The sequence below is a fragment of the Phacochoerus africanus genome, chromosome X (assembly GCF_016906955.1).
Source record: "Phacochoerus africanus isolate WHEZ1 chromosome X, ROS_Pafr_v1, whole genome shotgun sequence".
NCBI lineage: Eukaryota > Metazoa > Chordata > Mammalia > Artiodactyla > Suidae > Phacochoerus > Phacochoerus africanus.
The window spans coordinates 128787954-128809927 of record NC_062560.1 but is presented as its reverse complement, the minus strand read 5'-3'; the positions used below and the strand labels follow the sequence as shown (position 1 = coordinate 128809927).

At 66.7% G+C, this 21974-nt stretch overlaps 1 protein-coding gene across 8 annotated transcripts; it reads left to right on the top strand.

Annotated features, from left to right (window-relative positions):
• The first annotated feature begins 324 nt into the window (after nt 1–324).
• On the top strand, nt 325–21592 carry HCFC1 (host cell factor C1). 8 transcript variants are annotated; one of them, XM_047764648.1, is made up of 26 exons: nt 325–1496; nt 6505–6653; nt 6765–6925; nt 7306–7514; nt 8455–8539; nt 8968–9074; nt 10050–10229; nt 10317–10676; nt 10768–10928; nt 11458–11655; nt 11959–12183; nt 12306–12410; nt 12595–12814; nt 12932–13074; nt 13178–13316; nt 13469–13689; nt 14098–15556; nt 15742–15905; nt 16387–16963; nt 17254–17574; nt 17701–17789; nt 17912–18049; nt 18332–18517; nt 19079–19379; nt 19530–19593; nt 19748–21592. In XM_047764648.1, exons 1-26 carry the CDS (start codon nt 1304–1306, stop codon nt 19785–19787), a joined length of 6195 nt encoding a protein of 2064 aa, XP_047620604.1. In that variant the 5' UTR covers nt 325–1303; the 3' UTR covers nt 19788–21592. The 8 variants fall into 8 exon arrangements, with proteins under 8 accessions (XP_047620604.1, XP_047620607.1, XP_047620606.1 ...); XM_047764651.1 differs by having other exon boundaries at nt 326–1496; nt 16519–16963; nt 17257–17574; nt 17701–17819; XM_047764650.1 differs by having other exon boundaries at nt 326–1496; nt 16519–16963; nt 17701–17819.
• Nucleotides 21593–21974: the final 382 nt, after the last annotated feature.

Below are 21974 nucleotides of genomic sequence, written 5' to 3'. Positions count from 1 at the left end.
GTGCTGAAAGTCGCTATTGACGCCCGAGGACGGCCGGGCGAGGGGAAGTGGCAAGATGGCGGCTCCCAGGGCGGAGGCGTGGAGGGGCTCTCGGGGGGGCCCCAGGGCTGGGCACGCCTGTGCCTGACCCTAGCGCGGCCTCATTCCAAGCCGAGCGCGCAGCAGCCCTGGTCCCTCGCCGCGAGGTTCCTTTAAGAGGCCTCGGCCGGGTGGAGAAGCCCGCGAGGGCGGGGGAGAGGTGGTGGTGGGGAAAACAGTGACGTCGCCCGACTCCGCCCCCTCGCCCGACCGCCGCCGCCGCCATGTTTAGTTGTTACTTCTTCACACAAGATGGCGGCTCCCAGGGAGGAGGCATGAGCGCCCTGCCGTTACCGCTCCTCCTGCCGTACAGTTGCCACTTCGGGGCCTAACTCTACCTCTTTGGAGCGGCTCCTGTGGGAAGGAGTCATAAGGAGGGAAGCGAGGATCGGACGCTGCCTTGCGTTTGGTTTGCAGTGGAAGAACTGACCCAGGAGGAAGAGAATAGGGGGGAAGGGGGAGCTTGTCTCAAGATGGCGGCTCCCAGGGCGGCAGGCTCAGCCTGAGCCGCAGAGGCGGACTAAGGGGAGAGCTTCGAGACCTCACGAGCCGTACGGCGTGGGCCTCCGAGCAGCCGTCGAGAATTCGGGCTCGGTCCACTGGCCTCTGGCGCGACTCTATTCCTTAAGAGTGTCGAGGCTGTTTCGGGAGCGGCCGCTGCACTAAGCGCTGGGCGGGGAAGCGGGACGGTCTCAAGATGGCGGCTCCCACAATTGTGGTCTGAGCGCCGGCGGGGCTGGGACGACCGCGGCGCTTGTGGCTGCTTTCCACCCGCCCCGGAAGCCGGCCAGTGCAGGGGACTTGGGGGGTGTGGGAACCGGGCCGGGGCTCCGCCATTTCCGGCGGGGGAGGGCTACGACTGAGGAAGGGAGGAGAGAGAGGCGGCTCAAGATGGCGGCTCCCAGGGCCTCCCGCTCGAGCTTGTAAGTGGGAGCTCCCAGGCAAGGAGTCAGGGCGGCGGGACTCGGCGGCCTCCAGCTTCTCGGGCCCAGGCGCTCGGCAGTTTCAGGAGGCTCTTGAGGAGACGGGGTGAGCAAGAAGAAGGGGAAGAGCAGAAGGGAAGGAGAACAGTTAAGATGGCGGCCTCCATGGAGCCGTCCACCGCTGTGTGAGGAACCGCTTCTCCGTGAGAGCCGTCTTAGACTAAAGGGGGTGTGTGTGAGTGGAATTGGGGGGCTCCCTTCTCGCTTGGTGACTTTTTTCCACCGCGCCCTTTCCCGGAACTATGGCTTCGGCCGTGTCACCCGCCAACTCGCCAGCGGTGCTCCTGCAGCCTCGCTGGAAGCGAGTGGTGGGCTGGTCGGGTCCAGTACCCCGGCCCCGCCACGGCCACCGCGCCGTGGCCATCAAGGAGCTCATCGTGGTGTTTGGCGGCGGCAACGAGGGGATCGTGGACGAACTGCACGTGTACAACACGGGTGAGTGCAAAGCCCGCTGGGTCCTTCGATCTTTCCCTCTCTCCCTTCTTCGCCCTTCTCTTCCCTCCCTCTCTCCATCCCCTCCCTCTCCCTCCCCTGCCTTCCCTCCCTCCCTCCCTCCCTCTCCTCCCTCCTCCCTCCCCGTCCTCCCTCTCCTCCTCCTCCCATTCCCCTTCTCTATCCGCAGTGATCTGCTTTTTTCTCCCCCCTCCGAGACCCTTTGCCGTGCCCGGCTCCTCTGCTTTTCCCTTCTGTTCCCTGCTTTTCCCCGCTCTCACACCCCTGCTGCTTCTGTGTTTGAGGGGTGCTTTTCATTATTGGAGAGGAACCCTCTAGTCCGGCTGGTGAGGGAGCGGGGGCGTCGCCAGCGGTGGTGACTTCAGACATACACCGTTACCCCCGCCAAGCGGGCGGATGCGTCCCTTTGGCGCAGAGTCCCACCCCCTTCCTCCCTCCTGCGCCTGCTCCGCTCTTCCCCGGCTCTAGTGCTCTTTCGGGAGAAATGACAACTTCTGGATTCCAGATTGGTTGCCTCTCTAGAGGAGCGGGGCAGAGTTGAGCAGCCTCCTCTCCACCTGGAGGAGGGGCGGGTTGTGTGCCCTGCGGGGTGACCGTCTCGCCGGTTGTGCCCGAGCCTTGGGGACGCACAGATCAGATGGCATTGCTTCTGATCACTTTCAGCATTTTACTTCTGGGGCGTTTCTCCTCACATCGCCTGTCGTCTTGATCTGGGGCCCTTTGGTGTAAGAGATGAATTTCACCCCTTCCCGACTCACTGCTTTCTGTGAGCTGGAGGGGGTTACCCCGGCCGTTCTCCTGCCTCCCCCCAACCCACGGCCTGGCTGGCTGGGAGGAGCGGAATTGGGTGACAGACTGAGGACTGCGCTGCGCCTCTGTCTCCGGTGTTGCTGGCGCGCCGGCTCGGCCTCTTGCCTGGTGTCCCTGCTACGTCTCGGGGGCTTAGCCACATCCTCCTGCAGCTCCTGCCCCCGTGGTGGCCACTTGGCCAGCTTTGTACCCCTAGCGCCGCCTGGGGCCGGAGCTGCCTGTTGAGTCGCTGCTGCCCCGCAGGACCTGGCCTTGCTCCGAGCGAGCGAGGGGCTGGGCGTCCTCACCGAGGACGAGCGCAGGACGGTGGACCTGCACGTTCTGTGCCGGTGGAGAGACGGGGAGGCGGCGCGGGTGGGACGGCGTGATTTTAGGAAGCTCGCCTCGCCTCGCCGCCGGGGAGGTGCATTCCCAGCAGCCACGGTCTCTGGCCGCCTTCCAGTTGTCTCTCCCTCGCTGTCCCGTCTAGCGAACCCCTCTCGCGCCAAGGTTCTGGCGGTACCAGGTCCTGGCGCCTGAGCACTTCCTCTTCCTCCTGGCCTGGAGGTGGCCCCGGGGTGAGATGTGGGTTGGAGCGGGGCTCTTGGTGGGGTGCTCCCCTCCCCCACCAGCCCCCAGGCGCGAAGGACAGTGTTCTGTGCATCTCGAAGGTTGTTGACCCTACAGAGTTGACTTTCAGAGGCCGGAGGGTTGCTGGTGGCCCTTCCCATTCTGGGTCTGAGCACCTGTTGTCTCCAGTGAGGCTGGGCTGGCCGCGGGGCTGCGTGCCAGCTGGCGCAGCTGCGGTGGCAGCAGTGGCCCAGTACGGTGAGGCCGAGGGGCAGGGCCGGCTTTAGAGAGGCGGCTGCCCTGAGCAGAACCTCCCGCACTCCTCGGACCCCCTTCTTCCTCGTGAGGCCTGGAGCAGGCTCCTTGGCAGGGAAATACAATTTTAGAAAGTAGGGCAGGGGCCTAGTTACCGTGAGGTCCAAAGTCCACTGCTTCCTGGGGCCTCTGTGTGTTCCTTAGTTTATTGAAATGAGGGGACCGCTTGGGCGTTACTCTGTTCTCCATCTGCAAGGACGTGCCGGGTAGAGGCCCGCCAGCCTTCTGGAGGCCACGGCCCCGATTCCTCCAGGGCGGCAGTTCGCAGAGTGCCCTGCCTGATGGGTCTCCTGGGTGACTCCCCGGTCCTCGCGGAGGGCTTGCTCGCTCGCTCTCCTCCTGCAGCCTCCGTGGTGCCTCTCCCGCCAGCCGGGGCGCAGATGCTGGGCATCCTTCGGGCATCCTCAGCTGCCACCTTGACAGCTGGCCTTCTGCTTCTCTTGGTTTTGTCTCAAATGAGGTCAGAGTGTGCTCTCCAGCACTTTTCCTTCTGTGCGATGAGTGCTCGGAGAGACTCGCCCTTTGGGGGGAGCTCGCATCTGGAAGGGCTCCCGGTCGCTAAGACAAAGGCTCCGGGGGGCATGTGCGTGCTCGCCGTCTGGCTTGGCTCAGCCCTTCAGCCACTGGGGGGGGGGGGGGGGGGCTGCACCTAAAGGCCGGGGAGGGGAAAGTGTGTGTCCTCCCGCCTCGGGGGCTGCGGGACCCTTAGCCGGCCTTTGGGGGGCCTTAGGGGAGCCGCTGCCTTTGACCTCAGGGAGTTTCCTTGCCGCAGCCAAGCGGATTAGCCCGAGGACCCGGCCCCGGCCCGGCAGGGTGGGGCGCGACCTGCAGGGGGGAGGGTGGGGTGGGCGGGCAGGAACCCCCACGTGTCTGGGGGCGCCTCTCCGTCTTCACCCTGAGGCGGTTGGGGTCAGAGAGGGGAAGTGACGCGTCCAGGGTCACTCTGCCAGCGGCGGCTGAGTCAGGCCGGCTCCGTGTCTCTTCCCGCCGCGGGCTTAGAGGCGGCAGCGGGGTCCTCGCGGCCCACGGGCCCGGGGCTGGGCCCAGGGCTGAGCGCGTCTCGAAGCGGCCCCCCTCGCCCCAGGCCCTCCGTGCCTCGCACAGTCACTTCCTGATCAGCCCCGCTGGCTTCTTGTGTCGGGAAATCCTGTTCAGCCTTCAGGGCCCTGCTCCGGTGGCCCCTCTTCTGAGAAGTGGCCCCTCCCGATCACCCACGCTGCGGGTGCTTCGAGGCCAGGCCCGTGCCAGCTCCCGCCTCCCGCCGCGAGGCCCCCTTCCCCGCACCCCTCCTCTTGTGGGGAGGGAGGAACCCGGAGCCTGGGCGACGTGCCGCCCCCTCCCCCGATGAGCTACCACGATGAGGGGCCACGGAGGGCAGCTGTGCTCGTCGCAGGTGGTCCCTTAGGCCGGCCCAGGGCAGAACCCGGATGGGGCAACGGGAAGAAGGGTCCCTACCTCTGCCTGACGGGCTCTGCTCCTGATGGGCGTGCGGAGGGCCCCCGCCCTGACCGGAGTGTTCCAGAGCCAGACGGCCCCTCTGCGGTCCTGTGGGAGGAGCTTGGGGATGTGTCACCGGTCGAGTCTAGCCTGGCCAGCTGACCCAGCGGTCGGGGGTGTGATGAGAAAGCTGTGTGTGGCGGCCACACGGGTGCGTGGGTGAGCCAGGGTGGCCCTTGGCTCCTGTGCGGAGGGCCCCTGTGTGGGCACCATGCCGTCCCTTGAAGTTGGAGCAAGATTCTTGTCTCTGTGTGTGTGTGTTGCTCGGTCACCTCGAGTAAGTCGCTGCTGCTCCCGGACTCTGTGCCATTAGCTGTTGAAGGAGGTTGACGGAGGGGCTCTCAGAGGTGTTTCGGCCTTTTTATTGTATTTTTATTTTTTGATTTATTTTGTGGTTGCACTCATGGCTCGTGGAAGTACTCAGTCCAGGGGCCAAATCTGAGCCTCTGCTTGGCAGTGCTGTGCCGGGGATGGAACCCACCCCAAGCTGCCGCAGACGGGTTCTTAACCCACTGTGCCGCAGCGGGAACTCTGGCCATTGGATGAAACTCCAGGGATCATGTGAGGCCATCCCCCCCCCCCCCGTGTGTGCAGGGGCGATTTGCCGCAGCGTGGAGAGCTGCTGCTTTTCCTACTTCGTGTTTGTACCACGGGGGAGACAGACCGAGGCAGGGAGCGGGAGTCCGGGGCTGGCTCTGCGGGAGAGGGGAGGGGTGAGCCGGAGGGCATCCTGGAGGCCCAGGGACTCCACAGAGCTGTCGGGGGGCCAGCAGCCTGTCCCGAAGCAAGCCATACAGCCGTGTAGGGGCGCGCAGGCCCCTCTGTCGGGAAAGGCCCTAGAGTTGTGCTTCTGTGTGGGCGCAGGCCTCTCTGCCAGGGTGTGCGCTGAATCTTGAGGTGACAGCAGAGGGGTTGGGTTACCTGCTGACCAAGGGCGTGCCCGGCAGCAAGTCAGGCCAAGAAGCAGTCAGACCCCAAGAGGTGCTCCGTTCATGCCCCAGTCCCTTCCCTGGCCACCTGCCAGTCAGTCCCGGTCTGCTCTCTCACTTTTGACCCAAACTGACCTAGGGACCTGGAATGAGGTTTGTGGCTGCCAGTTGGAGGCTTTGGAGGGAGTGTGGAGTGTCCTTGACGGGAGAGCCCTTTAAATGACATGTAACGAAGAGGGGGACCTTCGCCCCGTGATTTTGCTGGGCAGCCTGAAGTGAGGCGTGGAAGTGCCAGGCCGAGCGAGGGCAGGTCGTGAGCCTGGCTGCAAGGCCCCCAGCCCACGCCCAGCTGCACTGCTGTCACCTCTGACCCTGTTCTAGGGCAAAGGGGTACCATGGACCATGGCACTGGGCAACAGCAGCAGAGGTGGGTCCCCGCCCCCTGGCTCTCTCCTGCACGGGGAGGTGCAGGCCGCAGGCCAGGGCGCCCGGAGGGAGGGGCACGGAGCCGCCCAGCGGGCATTTCGGGTGTCAGCCGTTTCTTTCCAATGGCCCAGAGAGGAGCAGGGGAAGGAAGCTGGTGGCCACATCCCCAGGATTCCCTTGGTCCGCGACTTCCTGCTTCTTGGCGCGGCCGGGACACGAGGCGGGGCCGTGCCGGGCTGCTTTCGCTGAGGTGGGGGCGGGTGGAAAGCGGCCGGGATGGGGGCTGGCACCCGGGTGCTGAACGGACAGAGTCCCACACCCTCGGGAGAGGAGGTGGCGTCCCAGCCTCTCCTTTCTTGGACCGCATCGGACGGCCGCTCGCTGCACGGCCGGCGGAGCAGGGCCAGGGGCTCTGGTGCCGCGAGCTCCCGAGGTGTTCTGACGTCCGCCTCCTGTCCCCCCAGCGACCAACCAGTGGTTCATCCCCGCCGTGAGGGGGGACATCCCTCCAGGCTGCGCGGCCTATGGCTTCGTGTGCGACGGGACGCGCCTGCTGGTGTTCGGAGGCATGGTGGAGTACGGGAAATACAGCAACGATCTCTACGAGCTGCAGGTGACGCCCTGGGCACGGCCGGGCCCCTCACTCCAGCCCGGCCCCCCTCGCCGCCGCGGGACAGGTGGCCCAGCTCACCCCGCGTTGAATTACTGGCTCTTGATTTTGCAGGCGAGCCGATGGGAGTGGAAGAGACTGAAGGCAAAGACGCCCAAAAACGGGCCCCCTCCGTGTCCTCGGCTCGGGCACAGCTTCTCCCTCGTGGGCAACAAATGTTACCTGTTCGGAGGTCTGGCCAACGACAGCGAGGACCCCAAGAACAACATTCCCAGGTGAGGCGGAGGAGGCTGGCGCTCAGTGCCCTCCAAGGAGCTTTCCAGCCCTGGCGAGGCCGGGGGGGCGGGGGTGGGCAGGCTGGGAGGTGGGCGCCGCCCTGCCCGGGGCTGGTTCCTGCTCCTCAGACCCGGTGTCAAGCTGGCACTTTCCTCCTTGGGGTCTGCTGCCTGCAGCTTCCCTGCTGGCTGTTTTCTGAGCCAGGTGCCCCCCTTGGCGCCTGGGAGGCTCTTGTCCCACACCCAGCTTCGCGAGCTGTGCAGCCTGGCATGGCCCGCCTGCTCTTCCTTTTCGACTCCTGCTCGTCCCGGCAGGAGCAGGGGGGGGGCCCTCTGGTGTGTGCCGGCGAGGCTTGCCAGGACTGGCCTTCTTTCTCCAGGTACCTGAATGACTTATACATCCTGGAACTGCGGCCGGGCTCTGGAGTGGTAGCCTGGGACATTCCCATCACTTACGGCGTCCTGCCCCCGCCGCGGGAGTCGCATACAGCCGTGGTCTACACCGAGAAAGACAACAAGAAGTCCAAGCTGGTGATCTATGGAGGGATGAGTGGCTGCAGGCTAGGCGACCTCTGGACCCTGGATATTGGTAAGACATGGGGGCGGCGGCTGCAGGGGCCCCGGGGCCAAGCTAGTCTGCGGGGTGTTGAGGTGGGCTCATGGGCGGGCATCTTTCTCGTGGCACAATGGGGAGAGGCCCCTATTTGGCGTTGTCGTCTTTCCCCGAGCTTCTGGCCCTTCTTTAAGGGAGAGCGAGGCTCAGAGTTCCCGTTGTGGCTCAGCACGTTAGGAACCCAAGTAGTATCCATGAGGTGGGTTCGATCCCTGGCATCGCTTAGTGGGTTGAGCATCCAGTGTTGCTGTGAGCTGTGGTGTAGGATGTAGGTGCGGCTCACATCTGGCATTGCTGTGGCTGTGGTGTAGGCCCACAGCTCCAGCTTCAGTTCGACCCCTAGCCTGAGAACTTCCCTATGCCACGGATGCAGCCCTAGAAAAATGAATCAGTAAGAGGAGGGAGGCTCAGTGTGCAGAGTTGGTCTGCTAGGTTACCGGAGAGTAAGGGGAGAGGTAAGGGCCTTTCTAGAAGGGAACCGTGTAGGTTTCTTTGCCCGAGTCCCCGTCAGCTGTCAAGTGGTTAGGCTGTGCTGGGGCACTGACCCTGCTCCGGTGCCGGCAGATGGGATGCCGAGAGACCACAAGGCCGCTGGGGGCTCTTTGGCCTGGGCACCAGCTGGGGAATCCGGGGTGGTTGCAAGAAGTTCAGGCTGGTGAGAAGCTGGCTGTGCGGCCAGGGTTGGCACTGACAAGAGAGCTCATTGGGGGCGGGGGTCCCTGCCGCCCGGCCTGCCCGGCGCCCCGTGCAGTAGGCCGTGGAGGTGGCGTCGAGGGGAGCGCGTGCTGAGCGGACGTTCACAGAGGCTGCTGCCAGGATGGGAGACAGGCTGGGAAATGCCAGGGCCTGGCGATGGCCGGAGGGTGGGTGTCTGACCCGGCGTGGGTAACCTTCCCTTCCCCGTTGGTCTCTGCAGAGACTCTGACGTGGAACAAGCCCAGTCTCAGTGGGGTGGCACCTCTTCCTCGGAGCCTCCACTCGGCCACGACGATAGGAAACAAGTGAGTAGCCAGCCGGGGCTTTTTCCTTCCTACCCAGCCCCACCCCGGGCTCGCAGTCTCGTTCCAGCCGTCCCTGAGGCCGCAGGAGGCCTCTTTTTGGCCGGGCTGGCATTTAGCAGCCCCGTCTTTGCATTTTGACCCTGGGGGACTGAGGGAAGACAGAGGCCGGGGAGAGGGGCACAGACGGTTCAAGACCCTCCCCAGCAGCAGCCGCAAGTCTTCGGCCATGCCACGGTCCCAAGCGAATGCAAGCAGTGGGGACTGGGTGACACAGTTCTCGTGAGGGCTGAGCCACCAAGTAGGAGCTTTGTGTGTCCTGGGGAGAGCTAGAGGACCGAGTGTCTTTAGACCTTTCTGGATGGAAGAGGTGGCCTCTAGCTCGGCACCTCCTCTACAATCCTCTCCTGCTCTTCCCTCCCTCGTCCCAGAATGTACGTGTTTGGTGGCTGGGTGCCTCTCGTCATGGATGACGTCAAAGTGGCCACACACGAGAAGGAGTGGAAGTGTACCAACACACTGGCTTGTCTCAACCTGGGTATGGCCTCCTCGGGCTCGGAGCGGCCTGCAGAGGGCTGCGGGAGGCCGGGCCCCCTCGGCCCCGAGCTGTGTGGGGAGTGCCGGGGGCGAAGCAGCTCGCGAGGCCCGGGCCTCTCTCTAGCATCCGCCAGAGGTAGCCAGTGGTCAGGGCGCCGCGAGGGCCGCTCTCCTCCACCCTGTGCGCGCAGGCTCAGCCCCGCTCCCGTCTCCCACCGGGGGTTGCTCACCCACCCTGCCGGGACTTGGCTGCATAGACGAGCCTTGCCTATAGGTGCCTTTAAAGGTGAGCCGCCAGGCGGCAGCCCGCTCCACGCGGCGCCGCGCCTGGCCACGTCCCTCCCCTCCGTCCCGGAGACCGTCCCAGCCCGCACGGCGAGGGGCCTCATTCTCTTGACGTGCTCTCGTGGTGTCGAAACTTGCAGCGACGCTGCTCCGTGAGTATGTTCTCAGCACGTGCAAGTGACCTACCTGGAGGGGGACCCCTAGAGGTAGAGATGCCGTCCGAGGGGTGTGGCCAAACGCAGACACCCCGGCGGCGGCGGCGGCGGCGGCGGGCCCGACGGGTGAGCGTGTCTCCCCGGGGGCCGCCCCGCCCACGGCTCGGGCACGAGAGTCACTCTGCCAGGCACCCTACGGGTGGAGCTGGCATTTCTCTTACCTTGAGCAAGGGTAGGTATTTTTGCTCAGGTCCTCCTGTCACCTCTTCCGCAGCTTGGCGTCCCTCCTCTCCCATCTCTTTCCAGAGGCTCTTGTGTTGTTTGATGTGCGAGAAGTGACATCTTGGGCGTGTAGCTTGTGGTTGGCCGTTTTTGCGGTCTTTTTGCCAGAGTCGTGTTTTTTGCTTTTGTCTGCAGTTAGTAACCTCTGATGACTTCCTGCTTTTAAGTCCCCGGCCCCGACGGCAAGAGGCCGAAAGCCACTGGGGGGGGGGGGGGTCCCTGGCCGTGCTGACCTCCGCGTCTGCCCTCCCCAGACACCATGGCCTGGGAGACCATCCTGATGGACACGCTGGAGGACAACGTTCCCCGGGCCCGAGCCGGCCACTGCGCCGTCGCCATCAACAGCCGCCTGTACATTTGGAGTGGGCGTGACGGCTACCGAAAGGCCTGGAACAACCAGGTCTGCTGCAAGGACCTCTGGTACCTGGAGACAGGTAAGGCCCATTGGAGGGACGTCGCCTCTGCCATGGCCGCCCCGGCGGCCTCTGCCCGCCCTTCTCACCCGCGGTGCTCTCTCACAGAAAAGCCACCGCCCCCGGCCCGGGTACAGCTGGTGCGAGCCAACACCAACTCGCTGGAGGTGAGCTGGGGGGCAGTGGCCACAGCCGACAGTTACCTTCTGCAGCTCCAGAAATATGACATTCCTGCCACGGCTGCTACTGCCACCTCCCCCACACCCAATCCAGTCCCGTCTGTGCCTGCCAACCCTCCCAAGAGCCCTGCCCCCGCAGCAGCCGCACCTGCCGTGCAGCCGCTGACCCAAGTAGGCATCACGCTCCTGCCCCAGGCTGCCGCCGCGCCCCCGACCACCACCACCATCCAGGTCTTGCCGACGGTGCCCGGCAGCTCGATTTCCGTGCCCGCTGCAGCCAGGACTCAAGGTGAGCCGGGGGCCGGCGTCTCCTGCCCGTTGGGCGTCTGCGCGGGCAGAGGTCAAGCACAGGCGCGTCACAGAAGCCCTTTTCTTGCCAGGTGTCCCTGCTGTGCTCAAAGTGACTGGTCCTCAGGCTACAACGGGAACCCCGTTGGTTACCATGCGACCTGCCAGCCAGGCTGGGAAAGCCCCCGTCACTGTGACCTCCCTCCCTGCAGGCGTGCGAATGGTTGTGCCTACGCAGAGCGCCCAGGGCACGGTGAGGAGCCAGGCTTCCTGGTGGCCGGGGGCCTGCAGAGGGGATCCGAGTCCCAACCGGGGCTTTTGCTCATCTCCAGCTTGGGAATTAATAAGTCGTTCGAGTTGTCACTGCAGCGGCTTGGGTCTCACTGCCGTGCGACAGTTCAGTCCCTGGCCCAAGGACCTTGATGTGCCCTAGGTGCAGCCAAGAGAAACAAAAGAGAGGAATTACCCCCTCAGAAGGACCTCCCTGCCCTCTGACCTCAAGGGCGCTTTAAACGTGTGCCTTCTTGTCCTGAAGCCCGAGGGGAGCGTCTAGCCAGTTGGGCCTTGACGCAGGCGCACGCGGCACAGGTGGATCTGACCCGGGGAGCGGTCCGGGTCTGCCGGCAGTGGTAGGAGTCCAGGTTTGGGGCCGGCAGAGCAGGCCCAGGCGGTCCGGAAAGCTGAGAGGGCGCCGCCTCGGGGGCGCCGAGAGCCCAAGGGGCAGGGGTCGGGCGGCCTCGGCCCCGGCGCTCCGCGGGCTCACGCGCCCCGTGCCGTCGCAGGTCATCGGCAGCAGCCCGCAGATGAGTGGCATGGCCGCCTTGGCAGCAGCGGCCGCCGCCACCCAGAAGATCCCTCCGTCCTCGGCGCCCACGGTGCTGAGTGTCCCAGCTGGCACCACCATCGTCAAAACCGTGGCCGTGACGCCTGGCACCACCACGCTCCCAGCCACCGTGAAGGTGGCTTCCTCGCCTGTCATGGTGAGCGTCCCCCTGAGCCGGCGGCCTCCACGCCAGGGGTTCTGGGCACTGTAGTCGGACGGCGGTCCCTCCTGCGAGGCCGTCGGTGCACACGTGGTGCTTGCTGTGGGCTGCGGCACGGGCTGGCACCTTTAGGGGGGTGGCAGAAGGCGGCCTGTCGGTGTCCTCCGCTGCTTCGCGGGAGGAGAGGTAAACCCGAGCTGAGCTCCTGCTGGGGAGTGGCCCCACCCCTGCAGGGGGCAGGACTGCCTGGACCTTTGGGCTCATTCCACCCCGCCCGCCGCTCTGCTCCGCTCCCTCCAGGTGAGCAACCCAGCCACTCGCATGCTGAAGACCGCGGCTGCCCAGGTGGGGACGTCCGTCTCCTCTGCGGCCAACACATCCACCCGTCCCATCATCACCGTGCACAAGTCGGGGACTGTGACAGTGGCCCAGCAAGCCCAGGTGGTGACCACGGTGGTGGGTGGGGTCACCAAGACCATCACCCTGGTGAAGAGTCCCATCTCCGTCCCCGGAGGCAGTGCTCTGGTGAGCGACGGGGCGGGGGGGAGCCCCCTGCCGCATGTGGCACGTTCCGAGAGAGCCCCGCCCAGGCTGGGTCCTGGCCGGGGCTCTGGGTCACCCTTGCTGCTCCGTCCTCTGCTTCGTAGATTTCCAATCTGGGCAAGGTGATGTCTGTGGTGCAGACCAAGCCAGTTCAGACCTCCGCCGTCACGGGCCAGGCGTCCACAGGCCCGGTGACTCAGATCATCCAGGTGAGAGCTTGGGGGCCCCCCGACTGTGTCCGGGCCCAGACGAGCTGCCACGAGCCTGGGCGGCACCGCGTCCTCAGGGACCAGCCAGACCCGTCTGGCCGTGGAACTTTCCACCCTGGCCGTGATGCCGCTTCCCCGCGCGCCCACCTCCCCCGCCTGCGTGTCTCCCCCCCCCCCCGTACAGACCAAAGGGCCCCTGCCAGCCGGGACCATCCTGAAGCTGGTGACCTCCGCAGACGGCAAGCCCACCACCATCATCACGACCACGCAGGCCGGCGGGGCAGGCACGAAGCCCACCATTCTTGGCATCAGCAGCGTGTCCCCCAGCACCACGAAGCCGGGCACCACCACCATCATCAAGACCATCCCCATGTCAGCCATCATCACGCAGGCGGGCGCCACGGGTGAGGGCCGGCGCCCGGGGCGGGCGCGGGCGCGCTTGAGTCGAGGGGCTGCAGGGGGAGGCCGTCGGAAGGGGGCCTGAGAGAAACGGGGCGTGTCCTCCGCCCTCTTCCGTCCAGGTGTGACCAGCAGTCCTGGCATCAAGTCGCCCATCACCATCATCACCACCAAGGTGATGACCTCCGGAACCGGAGCCCCCGCCAAGATCATCACTGCCGTGCCCAAGATCGCCACCGGCCACGGGCAGCAAGGCGTGACCCAGGTGCGCGCGCGGGCCACCTGTGTCCTCCCCTGGGGACAGGGAGGGGCGGGGCGGGGCGGGGGGGCGGCCTGTCTTGACAGGGGCGCTCTCCTCTGGTGTCCAGGTGGTGCTGAAGGGCGCGCCGGGCCAGCCGGGCACCATCCTCCGCACCGTGCCCATGGGGGGCGTCCGCCTGGTCACCCCCGTCACCGTCTCCGCAGTCAAGCCGGCTGTCACCACATTGGTTGTGAAGGGCACCACAGGTGTGTAGGCCTTGGGCTCGGGGCGAGGGCACGGGGGCCCGTCCCCGTCGGGTGCCCCCAGCCCTGCCCCAGGGGAGGACAGTGGCAGAGAAGAGGGCGCCAGCTGCAGACCTCTGCCCGCATCCCACGCCTGCCTCCCTCCCCGCCTGCAGGCGTCACAACTCTGGGCACAGTGACAGGCACGGTCTCCACCAGCCTCGCCGGAGCCGGGGGCCACAGCACCAGCGCCTCCCTGGCCACGCCCATCACCACCCTGGGCACCATTGCCACTCTCTCGAGCCAGGTGATCAACCCCACTGCCATCACTGTGTCGGCGGCGCAGACCACGCTGACGGCGGCCGGCGGCCTCACCACGCCCACCATCACCATGCAGGTAGGTGCGGGCCGTGCGCCGGTACCAGTGCCAGCGCCGGAAGGGATGCCCCGGTCTGAGGCTCCCAGGCTCCGCCCCGGGGGCAGCCTTTCTAGGCTTCCTGCCGCTGCCGCCACCGCCGCTGTGGGCGGCCGGGTCCTTCCTCCTATTTCGAATGCGTTGAGCTTTGGTCTCCTCTTCACGCATCTCAAGCCGAATCTCTGGAAGCGGCGGGGCTTTGGCACAGCACGGGGTCGGCAGACTCCCCGCCCCTTCACGGGCCCCTAGTCCTTGAGGCACCTCCTCCCTGGGCCCTGAGCAGGCAGGCAGGTCCTGGGGTTGCCGAGACTGTATGTGGCTCCAGGAGCCGGCGCGGGTGACGCGGCGGGGCGGCGGCGCTGACGCTGCCTGTCGCCTTCCCCCCCCCAGCCCGTCTCGCAGCCCACCCAGGTGACTCTGATCACAGCCCCCAGCGGGGTCGAGGCCCAGCCCGTGCACGACCTCCCGGTGTCCATCCTGGCCTCACCCACCACGGAACAGCCCACGGCCACCGTCACCATTGCCGACTCGGGCCAGGGCGACGTGCAGCCTGGCACCGTGACCCTGGTGTGCTCCAACCCGCCCTGCGAGACCCACGAGACGGGCACCACCAACACGGCCACCACCACCGTCGTGGCTAACCTCGGGGGGCACCCCCAGCCCACCCAAGTGCAGTTCGTCTGTGACAGACAGGAGGCCGCCGCTTCTCTCGTGACCTCCGCGGTGGGGCAGCAGAATGGCAGCGTGGTCCGAGTCTGCTCCAACCCGCCGTGCGAGACCCACGACACGGGCACCACCAACACGGCCACCACTGCCACCTCCAACATGGCCGGGCAGCACGGCTGCGCCAACCCGCCCTGCGAGACCCACGAGACGGGCACCACCAGCACGGCCACCACCGCCATGTCGGGCCTCGGGGCCGGCCATCGGCGAGACGCCCGGTTGGCCTGTGCGGCCGGCACCGTGCCCGCCGCCGCGGTCCGGGTCGGCGTGGCAGCTGGCGCAGCTGCTGGCGCCGCAGAGGGCGCCCAGGGCGCCGTCAAGCCCTCGTGCCAAACCCGCCAGACCAGCGCCACCAGCACCACCATGACTGTGATGGCCACTGGGGCCCCGTGTCCTGCTGGTCCGCTCCTCCGACCCAGCCTGGCCCTGGAGGCCGGCGGGCACGGCACCACCCTGGTGCAATTAGGCCCCGTGAGCGCCCAGGTCAGAGCCGGCAGCCTGGGCGGCGAGGACAGCCCCCTGGCCGGCCTGGGCTCGCTGGTGTCTGTGGGGCGCCCGCTGGAGGCACACCGCAGCCACACGACCAGCACCCCCGCTGCGGCCTGCACTGACCTGGGCGCTGGGGAGCCTGGCGAGGCGCAGGGCACCCCCGTGCTCGTGTACGAGAGCTCAGCCGGCCCCGCCGTGACTGCAACAGCTCTGGAGGCGCTGCTGTGCTCCTCGGCCGTCGTGACCCGGGTTTGCTCCAACCCGCCTTGCGAGACCCACGAGACGGGCACTACCCACACGCCCACCACCGCCACGTCGGGCGGGGGCGCGGGCCAACCAGAGGCTGGGCAGCAGCCCCCCGCCGGCCGCCCCTGCGAGACGCACCAGACCGCTTCCACTGGCACCACCATGTCGGTCAGCGTGGGCGCCCTGCTCCCCGACGCCGTGCCCGCCCACAGGACCCCGGAGTCCGGCTTGGAGGGGGCACCGTCCCCCACGGTCACTCCCCAGGCCGCCGCTTCGTTGCTGGCTCCCTTCCCGACGCAGAGGGTCTGCTCCAACCCCCCCTGCGAGACCCACGAGACGGGCACCACACACACGGCCACCACCGTCACCTCCAACATGAGCTCCAACCAAGGTGGGTGGCATCCGCCAGCCCTGGGGCTCCGCGAGAGGCCTGCGTGAGATTCCGTGGGGCTCAGTTGACTGGTGCGGGCAACGGGTGTTTTCCGGGCGGTGGCGGCCTCCGGTGCTGGCGCCGGACGGGAGCCCTGGTCGCCAGGGGCCTGTCAGTCAGCCCACTGTCTGCTTGCGCCCCGACAGATCCCCCACCACCTGCCAGCGACCAGGGAGAGGTGGAGAGCACCCAGGGCGACAGCATGAACATCGCCAGTTCCAGTCCCATTGCAACGACGGGGTCCTCCACGCTGACGCGGGCTGTGACCACCGTGACACAGTCCACACCGGCGCCCGGCCCTTCGGTGCCGGTAAGAGCCCTGGGAGGGGTTCCCTTTTGCCTCGCTGCTGCCTCCCACAGCTCGGGCCTGGCTGTTCCGGAACTGGACGCTAGATGGCACTGTCGCACCAAGCACGCGCCCCTCCGGCTCCTTGTCCAGACCATAAAAGGGCAGCCTGGGTGCCTGGCAGGCAGGAGGCAAGAGCGCCCCCTCCCCCCCTCCCCCCCCCCCCCCGTCCTGGGGGGGTCTCACGGGCGCTTTTGCCTCTGTAGCTGTCTTCCGTGGCTTGTCCCTCTGCCGCCCGCTGTCAGGGTGGCACGGCACACGTCCGAGGATGGGTCGCAGTTGGCCGGCCCATCGACGGTCTCTACTCGTGCCGCGCCCCCGCCCATCACACGGGGTGGCGCAGGCCCGTTGGGGATGCAGATCCAGGCCCACGGGGAAGGATCCGGGTCTGCCTGCTTCTGGCCCCCCTCTCCTCCCCTCTGACGGGGTTTCTCTCCCTTTCTAGAAGATCTCATCAGTGACTGAAACTACCCCAGGGGCTCTGACCACCGAAGTCCCCATCCCGGCCACGATAACAGTGACCATAGCCAACACAGAAACTTCTGACATGCCCTTCTCTGCTGTTGACATCCTGCAGCCCCCAGAGGAGCTCCAGGCCTCGCCAGGGCCTCGCCAGCAGCTTCCGCCACGGCAACTCCTGCAGCCCGCCGCCACGCCCCTGATGGGGGAGTCCGCCGAGGTGCTGTCTGCCTCCCAGACCCCTGAGCTCCAGGCCGCCGTGGATCTGAGCAGTACAGGGGACCCGTCTTCAGGCCAGGAGCCTGCCACCTCGGCCGTGGTGGCCACTGTGGTGGTCCAGCCTCCCCCGCCCACGCAGTCCGAAGTAGACCAGTTGTCGCTTCCGCAAGAGCTGATGGCCGAGGCGCAGGCGGGGACCACCACCCTCATGGTAACGGGGCTCACCCCCGAGGAGCTGGCGGTGACTGCAGCTGCCGAGGCGGCCGCCCAGGCCGCGGCCACGGAGGAAGCCCAGGCCCTGGCCATCCAGGCCGTGCTCCAGGCCGCACAGCAGGCCGTCATGGGTAGGTGCAGGGGGGAGCCGCCAGGGGAAGACAGGCCCCTCGGGAGGAGAGAGGACCCAGGGTTCTGGAGCCTGGCTGGTGCCGGGCGGCCCGAGAAGAGGAGGCGTGGCAGGGAGGGCCGGCCGAGGTGGGCCCCAGGAGGGAGGGGGGCAGCATCTCCAGATCGGGACGGGCTGGAAAACGGGCTGTGGGAGCGGCTCTGAGGCCGCGCGGCGCGGGACCCCAGGAAGCCAGGGGCGGGCGCCCCTTGCCCGACGCCCCTCTTGAGTAGCCCTTCCTCCGCCCTGGAGCAGGCACCGGGGAGCCCATGGACACATCTGAGGCGGCGGCGGCGGTGACCCAGGCGGAGCTGAGCCACCTGTCGGCTGAGGGCCAGGAGGGTCAGGCCACCACCATCCCCATTGTGCTGACACAGCAGGAGCTGGCCGCCCTGGTGCAGCAGCAGCAGCTCCAGGAGGCGCAGGCCCAGCAGCAGCAGCACCACCTCCCCACCGAGGCCCTGGCCCCTGCCGACAGCCTCAACGACCCCACCATCGAGAGCAACTGCCTCAACGAGCTGGCGGGGGCCGTCCCCAGCACCGTGGCCCTGCTGCCGCCCACGGCCACCGAGAGTGAGTGTGACCCTGTGCGGCCCCGGGCGCATTTCCCGCAGTGCCGCGGGTCCCACTGGCTGCAGGCCCCTCCTCCCCGGGGCAGCTGCTGGCTCCTGTTCCCGCTCATGCCGTCTTTCCTCCCAGGCCTGGCTCCATCCAACACGTTTGTGGCCCCCCAGCCAGTCGTGGTCGCCAGTCCCGCGAAGCTGCAGGCCGCAGCTACCCTGACCGAGGTGGCCAACGGCATTGAGCCCCTGGGCGTGGTGCGTCGGGCGCGCCTGTGTGGGGAGGGGCTGCGCCCCTGGCCCCCGAGGGCTGGGGGCCTGATTGCGTCCCCCCCCCTTCTGCCCTCCAGAAGCCGGACCTACCACCCCCGCCCAGCAAAGCCCCCGTGAAGAAGGAGAACCAGTGGTTTGACGTGGGCGTCATCAAGGGCACCAACGTGATGGTGACGCACTATTTCCTGCCACCCGATGATGCTGTGCCGTCGGACGTAAGTGTCTGCGGGAGCTGCCGCGCTCCAGTGGGGCGTGACCTCTGCAGCCAGCCCCACGCCCGCCCTCTGGCGGGCTCCCTTCGGGCGGCGGCGAAGCCCTCTCTCAGCCTGCTCGGCTCTGCCCCCCCCCTCCCCACCCCGCGCGGGGAAGGGGCTGCCTCGTTCCCGGGGGCCGAAAACCGCCTGCCTGCAGGTTCCAGGGCCACCTGCCGAGCAGCCCTCTCCACGGTGGCGGTCCCATCAGTTTCATCTCGCTCTGTCACCCGGCCTCTTCCCCAGGACGACTCCGGCACTGTCCCCGACTACAACCAGCTGAAGAAGCAGGAGCTGCAGCCGGGCACTGCCTACAAGTTCCGAGTCGCCGGGATCAACGCCTGCGGCCGGGGGCCGTTCAGCGAGATCTCGGCCTTTAAGACGTGTCTGCCTGGCTTCCCGGGGGCCCCCTGTGCCATCAAGATCAGCAAAGTACGTCTTGCTGCGGGACCCCCTCCGCCCCGGCCGCGAGTCCGTACGCCGGGGGCTCCCTTTCGTGCCGGCCCAGGTGGCGGTGGCTCGGGAGAGACCCCGAGGTGCGGGGCGGGCTGGGGCTCCTGGCTCTGCTTCCGATTGGCCGGGTTCCTGTCGGCAGCCTCTTGCGGTGAGCGTCCTGCTCTGTCCGGACGCTCCTCTCACGGCGGAAGCTCGGGGACTCGTGCGCATCAGCTCCCGTTTCCTGATGAGGAAACGGAGGCACCGGGAGGCTGAGGGACAGGCGGTACGCGAGGTGTCCTAAACCCGCGTTCCTGCTGCTTGCGCCTTGCTCCCGGTCGGGCTGCCTTCCAGGCGGGGGCGGGTGAAGCCCTTCCTTCGGAGCGTCTCGGCCTCGGCCGTGAGGTAGATTTGCTCGGCGAGGAGGGCAAGCAAAGGGCGAGTGAAGGGCGAGCAGCCCGTTCTGGAAGCTTCTCTGTTCCCGGACAGGCAGGGCGAGAATAAGTCACAAAGGCCGCGCAGGGCCCGCCGTGACCCCTGCCCCGCGCTCGCTTCTAGAGTCCCGATGGAGCCCACCTGACCTGGGAGCCGCCCTCCGTGACCTCCGGCAAGATCATCGAGTACTCGGTGTACCTGGCCATCCAGAGCTCGCAGGCCGGCGGCGAGCCCAAGAGCGCCGCCCCGGCCCAGCTGGCTTTCATGCGGGTGTACTGCGGGCCCAGCCCCTCCTGCCTCGTGCAGTCCTCCAGCCTCTCCAACGCCCACATCGACTACACCACCAAGCCCGCTATCATCTTCCGCATCGCCGCCCGCAACGAGAAGGGCTACGGCCCTGCCACCCAAGTCAGGTGGTTGCAAGGTGGGTGCCTGGTCGGGGCGGCAGGACTGCCGAGCCCCAGGGTGGGGCGGGGCGGGGCAGGCGGCCCTGGGGCTGCTGCGCCCTGGAGCGTGTCGTACCCGCCTCGCCAGGCTGCTCACCAGCTGCCTCCCCTGTGCTTTTTCCTCCCAGAAACCAGTAAAGACAGCTCCGGCACCAAGCCGGCCAGCAAGCGGCCCATGTCCTCTCCGGAAATGTAAGCGGGGGGGGCCCTCCGAGGAACCCTCGGGGCCGGGGCCGGGCCCGGGAGGGGGGCGTGTGGGAGCCGGAGGGCGGCTGGCCCCGCCGGGTGCCGCCGCAGGCCCCGCCGAGGCCCACCTGACGCTCCGCTTCTGCTCCCGCCTTCCCAGGAAATCCGCTCCAAAGAAGTCAAAGGCAGACGGTCCGTGAGAGGCCACCCGGCCCCGGATTCCTCGCTGGCCCCTCCTGCTTCGGGAACGCCACCCGCCAGGGCCTGCCCGTCACCCACCCAGCGCTCGCCTCACCCTCTCGAGCCCTGGCTGCCCTTCTCCCTCCCTCCCTCTCTCTCTCTCTGTTTTTAAAATGATCTCAAGAAAGCACATTTTACCGTGGCCGTGGGAGGAGGCGGAGGCGGGAAGAGCAGACGCCCTCAGAGGGCGGGACCGAGAAACTCGAAGGACGAAGGACACGCACAGGACACGGCAGGCGCCTCCGGAGCCTGCAGGCCTCTTGCTGTTCGTGACCCTTGGATCCGGGGAGCGGCCAAGGCCCGAGGTGGGGGGGGGGGGCCTGGAAGCTGAGGATGGGCGCCCCCAGCACCCTCCCGCCTCTGCTGCGAGAGGCTTTTCGGGGCAGCCAGCACCGGGTGTCTCTCTGGTCCGGCATCTTTCTCTGTTGGCTGAGGTCCCACCACCAAGCGGCCGCCCCTGCCCAGCAGTCCCCGGGAAGCTGACGCCTTTGCTCAGAGGCCTTCGTGCTCCCCCTTTTCCTCTGCCCTCTTCTTCCCCATTTAAAGAGAGAGAGAGAGAGAGAGAGAAGAAAAAGAAGGAGGTGGCGAAGGAGCCCCGCGGGGCCGAGCCGTGTTCTGTGAAAGCCCCCGGCCCCCGGCGCTGAGCCGCCCGCACCCAGCCTGGCCTCGGCCGCATCACCAACTGCTGCATTTGTTGTATTTTTTTAAGTTGAAATTGATGAAGTTAACATTTTTATTGTAATTTTAGCCTTAGCGTGTGGGGTTTTGTCCCTTTTTTTGTTGTTGTCGTTAGCTGTGTACAGAATGTGTATCTTTTTTTTCTTCCATTTTTTTTCTCCTTGGCTAAGCCTTGGCAGGGATCTTTCTGGAGGAGAAGCTGGTGGCAGCCAGGCCAGGAGAGGCACGGAACCTCCCCTGTGGCTCTGGTGTGTGCCGCCCAGCCGCTTTGTTCTGGTGGGCCCTGCCCTCTGCCCCTTTGCCTGTCCCCGGGCCTCTGGGACGAAGGAGGGCGCTTGCTCCACACCCGGAGCCCTGAGCTGGAGAGGCCGCCGGAGCCCGAAGCCGGATGTCTGAGGAGGATGGGCCCGAGGTGGGGGCCGGGGCCTGGTCCCCAGGCCTGGGTCATAGCGCACTCCCTGGCTCCTATGACCGGCTTAGAGCATGTGACACCCATGGCTGCGGCTTCCTGCAGCCACCCCCTCACGGCAAAGCTGGTGCGGGACGGAGGGGCCTCGGCCTCAGAGGCGGCCTGGGAGGGCCGGTGGTGTGGTGCCACCCATTCTATGAATTTGCAGTGCGGTCCCCAAGCTGGGGCCAGACTTGGCCGGGGGGGGGGGGGGGCTTGGGGCTCTGCTTGGAGTGGCTAGCAAGGCAGCTTTCTGCCCCAAGCCCAAGCTTTGGGCAAGGAGCCAGGCTTGCGAGCAGGTCGCACAGAAGAAAGAATTTAAAACGAGCAGCCGATATTTTCAAAACCCGTTTCTCTGCCCTGGAGATGCAGTTGTGGCTGGAGGGACCCCAGCCTCTTCAAGCCCCCACCCCAGCCCACGCCCTCTGGGGCCTCTGGTTGGTTGTATTATAGTATATTTCGCTGTGGAAAAATGTCACGTTTAGTCACCTTGGAGCCCGCTCGCCTGGTCCCGTCGTTTTCCTGTCCCTTTGATCTCTCGTTCATCTATTGTAGAGTAACCCCTGTGACTCAATATTACCATAGTGCGATGTCGTTTTGTGCTATTTTGAACAATTAAAAAGACTTTTTTTGAAATAACCACTTGCTGTCTCGCTGTGTCTGGGAGGTGGCAGTGGCCCTGCAAGACTCGCCAAACCGCCTCCAGCTGCCTCCCGTGTTTCAAAGCTTTGCTGGACCAGGACTGGGTGGCGCCCGGAAGATCCCATGGCAGCCGCAGTGCGCGGCACAGACCCGGGGGCTCCCGGGGCAGCTGCTGCTGATTCCGTGTGTCTACACCAAGTCACCTTCCCTCTTCCGGACCAGCGGGCTGGCAGGTCTCCACCCCTGGCCTCCTTGGCCCGTGGGCCAGGCCTGAGCTCCTCCCACCAAGAGCTCAAGGCCCTCAGGGTGTCACCTCTGCGGGGCAGCCGGGTCAGGCAGAGTGGCTCCCACGTCTGGCCCTTCTTCCTACATACCCATC